The sequence below is a fragment of the Cynocephalus volans genome, chromosome X (genome assembly GCF_027409185.1).
Source record: "Cynocephalus volans isolate mCynVol1 chromosome X, mCynVol1.pri, whole genome shotgun sequence".
Lineage (NCBI taxonomy): Eukaryota > Metazoa > Chordata > Mammalia > Dermoptera > Cynocephalidae > Cynocephalus > Cynocephalus volans.
The window spans coordinates 166996558-167001728 of NC_084478.1; the positions used below are offsets into that span (position 1 = coordinate 166996558).

The following is a 5171-nucleotide window of genomic DNA, read 5'->3' on the forward strand; positions in this document are numbered from 1 at the left end:
TTTGAATGTTAGTAGGTGTGCAGTGATATCTCATTATGGTTTGTAAGGGCATTTCCAAAACAACTAGTGATGCTGAGCTTCTTTTCATGTGCTTATTTGTCTTACGTATGTCTTCTATATATCTTGTATGGCTCCATCATGTGTCATCTTTGATAAAGTATTTGTACGACTATTTCATTCATTTTTCTAATTGTATCGTTTGATCTTATTATTGACATTTGAGAGTTCTTGACATATTCTGGATACAAGTCCTTTGTAAAATATGTGATCAGCAAATCATTTCTCCCAGTCTATGGAGTATACTTTCATTCTTTTCACAGTGTCTTTTCTGCAGAGAAAATGTTTTAAATTTACGTAGCGACCAATTTATCATTTTTCCGTTTATGGATCATGCTTTTGGTATTGTATCTAATTTTTTTAATTCAAATTTTTTTATTTTTTTAGGGTCACACTTTTTTTTCCTATTTCTCATGAAGAATTTTATACTTTTATGCTTTTCATTTAAGCCTATGATCCACTTTGAGCTAATTGTATAAGGTTTGAGGTATAAGTCAAGGTTCATTTTTTTGCACAAGAATGTCCAAATGTTTAGGTACCATTGTTGAAAAATGCTATTGTTTGTTCATTGAGTTGCCACTAAAGTTCTGTCAAAAATCAACCAATCATATTTGTGTGGGTCTATTTCTAGGTACTTTACTCTTTTTCTGTTGAGTCTGTCCCTCCACCCATATCACACTGGCTTGTTTGCTGCAGCTTTACATTAAGTCTCACAAGCAGGTAGTGTGAGTCCTCCAACTCTGTTCTTCTTTTCCAAATTTGTCTTTCTATTCTATCTCATATGCCTTTCCATAAAAAATTTAGAATCAGCTTGTTGATAATCACAAGAAAACTGTTGTGATTTTGATAGGACTGCATCCATTGATCAATCTGTAGAGAATTGACATCTTAATGATCTTGAGAGTTTCAATTGATGACCCTAGTGTGTCTTTCCATTTATTTAGGTTTTCTTTTATTTTTTTCCCAGCGTTCTGTAGTTTTCAGCATACAGAACCTGCACATACTTTGTTAGATGTATACCTAAGTATTCCATATTTGGGGCCTACTGTAAATGACACAAATGCTTTTTACATTATGCTAAGTGAAATAAACCTGTCACAGAGGAAAATAGGGCATGATTGCACTTATATAAGGTATTAAAAATAGTCAAACTCATGGAGGCAGAGAATAGAATGATGGTTGCCAGGGGCTGGAAGGAGGTGGACATGGGACGTCATTGCTCAATAGGTGTAAAGTTTCAATTATGCAAAATGAGTAAGTTCTAGAGATCTGCTGCACAACCTGCTCACGGTGCCTATGGTTAATGATTTGGAATTGTGCACTTCAAAATCATTAATATGGTAGATCTCACATTGGGTGTTCTTACCACATTTAAAAAATGATACAGTAGAACACAAGGAAACTTTTGGAGGTCGTAGATGGGATTATTACCGTGGGAGGGTGTATATGTCCTAACTCATCAAATTGTATGTATTGAACATGTGCAGTTTTATGTACATCAATTACACCTCAATAAAGCTGTTACGAATGTCAGTTTCCAAATATTAATTGCTAGTATATAGAAACACGATTAATTTCTGTATATTGACCTTTTTGCACTATGACCTTGCACTCTGACTCTTAAGCTGAGTACATGTAAGAGCTATTTTAGATTTCATTGGATTTTTCTGCTTACATGGTGATGCTGTCTGCTAATAGAGACAGTTTTATTTCTTCCATTCCAATGTGGGCATTTTCTTTCTTTTCTGTTTCCTTATTACACTTGCTAGAATTTCAAGTATGACATTGCACAAGAAGTGGTGAAAAGAGCCATCCTTGCCTTGTTCTCTGTCTAGAGGGAAAACATTCAATCTTTCAGCATTAGGTGCGATGTTAGCTTTAGGATTTTTATAGATGCCCTTTATCAGGTTACGAAAGTTACCTTTTATTCCTGGTTTGCAGAGAGTTTTCTTTTTATCGTAAATGGGGATAGAATTTTTCAAATGCTTTTTCTGCAGCAATTGATATGATTGTGTGGTTTTCTTCTCTAGTATGTTACATTGACTAATTTTTGAGTGTTGAACCAGTCTTGCATTTCCAGGATAAACTCCACTTGGTCATGGTCCATTATCCTTTTTATATGTTGTTGGACTGAATTTGCTAATATTTTGGTGAGAAGTTTTACATTTATGTTCACGAGGAATACTGGTCTGTAGTTTTCCATTATTGTAATGCCTCTGTCTAGTTTTGGTAATCAGGCTAATGCTGATCTCATAAAATGAGTTTGGAAGTATTTTCGCCTCTTTCATTTTCTGAAGAGTTTGTGTGGTGGACTGAGTATTATTTCTCCTTTAAATGTCTGGGAGAATTCAGCAGTCAGACCATCTAGACTTGAAGTATTTTTATGGAAGGGTCTTAACTATAAATTAAATTTCTTTAATAGAAGTGTGACTTTTTAGGTTACGTATTTCTTCTTTATTTTTAAATCATTATGCCCTGGGCTCTCCTGAGCCAGGGTGGTGGTGGACCAAGGGCCTCAGCCACGACCCCCCAACACCAGCAGCCAGCCCAGTGACAACCACCGAGCTGCCACAGGAAGTGACCTGGGCTCTCCCAAGGTGGGGAAGTGGGGGGTCTTGGGCCTCAACCATGCCCCTGTGACATGTGCAACCAGCCCAGCAACGACAACCAAGCTGTAGCAAGAAGGGCCCTGGGTTCGTGAGCTGGGACAGTGGGGGTGAGGGCTTTTGCCACAACCCCCTGACATCTGCACCCATCCCAGTAATGACCAGGCCACCGCTGGGTGCCCCCCAGTCTCCCCTGTGGGAATGAGGAGTGTACTACGGGCCTCAATCCCACCCCTCCTTCCTCCTTCTACCATCCCATTTCCTTCCCCTTTCCCTCTCCCCGTCTCTCCCAACTGCTTTGAAACAACATCCAAGAATGTAAAAAATAATATTAATAAAATTACATTTTCGTTAAAAAAGAAAATTTAGAAGTGAGGGATTGCATACCCACCTATTTCTTCTTATGTTATTTCTGTTACTTTGTATCTTTCAGAAAATCTGTCCATTTTATCTAAATTGTCATATGTATGGCATAGAGTTGTTCACGTTATTCCTTAATTACCCCTTTGATACCTATAGTGTCTGTAGAGATACCCTCCCTTTTATTCCAGATGTTGGTAATTTGTGTCTTCTCTCCCTTTTGCTTGGTCAATCTGGCTACAGGTTAATCAAATTTAATGATTTTTACAAAGAAACACCTTTTCGTTTCATTGATTTTCCCTAATAATTGTGGTTTCAACTTAATTGATTTCTCCTATTATCTTTAGGATTTCCTTACTTTGGCATTCAGCTTGCTTTTAATTTACTTTTCTATTATGTTTCTAGTTTCATGATGTAGGAGCTTATGTCGCTGGTTTGAGAGTTTCCTTTTTTCTGAAGGAAAGCATTGAATATTATATAATTACCCCCAAAGCACCGAAGAACAAACACTCCCACTGCCCCACCCTTGGTAGTCACGGTTCCATCCCAAATTTTCCTAACAAGGAAGTGGCCTAATCAGTGTTGGGCTCATAGCCATCAAACGCCATTATTCCTGTCCTTGGAGGTGTTGTCACTGACTTTTAGTAGGGTGAGATTTGGGGTCGCTTTGAGGGCCTGTAGCTGCTTACAGTATAGGGCAGGATGCAGCAAATGCCACTATGAGGTGGGTGGCCTGCTGGTGATACATGTGTCTGCCTTTTCGGGGGAGGGGGTGACAGTGTCATCCCACGTACCTCACTCCATCTAGGTTCTGGCCAACTACACCCTCATGTTGCTCCCCCACCTCTATCCCCTGCAAACACATGCAAACACCAGGCCCTTTTCCTCCTTACTGGTGAGATAGTGTCAAGGAAGAAATTTGTTTTCAGTGCTCGGCCGTGATCCAGACGTTATCCCTCAGTGTCTGCCTAACAGTGGACCTGTCTGTCTGACCCCAAGTCCGCTGGGCCCACCGCCCTCCCTCCCCTCCCACACCTGCCTCTTCCCTTCCTTCCCCCTCCCACATCACAGAACATGCAGACACACACTATATGTCACAATAGGCAAATTTTATTTTACTTGTCACCATCGTGTGCCGTCAGTGTAAAATTCGATGTCCATTACCCGGCAGCCAGCCCTCTGGAGACTTCACAGGTGGTTTTGAGGTCTCTGGTCTCACTTTTAAGTTAGTAGCTGCCCGGGCCATCACTTGGGTTGCTGGAGATCTCCTCGTCACTCGAGTGGCTGGAGATCTCCTTGTCCCTTGAAGTGCTGGGCATCTCCTCGTCCCTTGAGGTGCTGGGCATCTCATCGTCCCTTGAGGTGCTGGGCATCTCCTCGTCCTTTCGGATTTGCTTCAGCTCTTTTTGCTGCAGTTCCTGATTCAGCCGGTGATAGTGGCCGAATAGTGTTGGCTTTTTCCCTTTTGGGGGTTGAATAGAGAGGGTGGTCATTTCTGCAGCAGCTTTTTTCCTCAGACTCCCTTGGAGGGGTCTTTTACGCTTCAAGGTTGTCTTGGGCGCCTGGAAGGACAACAGGGCGATCACAGAAGGGCAACTGTTTGGGGGAAGAGGATGCAGGAGGCATGGGAAAAGGGGCTTCCTGGGAAGGAGTGTGGGCTGAGGGAGGTTGTGCCAGGCGAGGACAGGGGAGGGGTCTTGGGAGAAAGGGGTCAAGGGGAAGATGAGAAGGAGCTTGGGTGGTCATCTCACCTTGCCCTTTCCTCTGGACTTGGGTGGACAGGGGGTCTTCCTCTCCTTCCCCGCTTTGGTGTTTCTGGTGGGCTGTGGTGTCCTGGTCTCCTTCGCCATGTCAGCACTGCCCAGTGGTCTGTCCCAGGGCCCCTGGCCTCCCTATATATATCCTGCCCAGGACAATGAGCAGCCACACCCTAGGCTTTGTTTGGTCAGCAAGCCCCTCCCCCAGCCCCTCTAGCCCTGTCCAGGGAGGGGTGGCTTAGACATCACAATGGCCCATCCTGACACCTCTGGGAGTGGGGGGAGGCCAAGGTGCCCTGGCTGGAAAAGGGAACGTTTCCTTAGCACCCCTTCAGAGCCTTCCAAACAGACCTGCCACACGCCTCACTGTTCAGTTCTGGAGGGTCACAAG

The 5171-nt window shown here is 42.9% G+C and overlaps 1 protein-coding gene across 1 annotated transcript; it reads right to left on the reverse strand.

The window, feature by feature from the left end:
- Positions 1–4249: 4249 nt before the first annotated feature.
- Positions 4250–4873, reverse strand: LOC134368531 (spermatid nuclear transition protein 4-like). The gene is made up of 2 exons (XM_063084969.1): positions 4775–4873; positions 4250–4585 (listed from the first exon to the last, which is right to left on the reverse strand). The coding sequence occupies exons 1-2, from the start codon at positions 4871–4873 to the stop codon at positions 4250–4252; spliced, it is 435 nt and encodes a 144-aa protein (XP_062941039.1).
- Between the last annotated feature and the right edge of the window lie 298 nt (positions 4874–5171).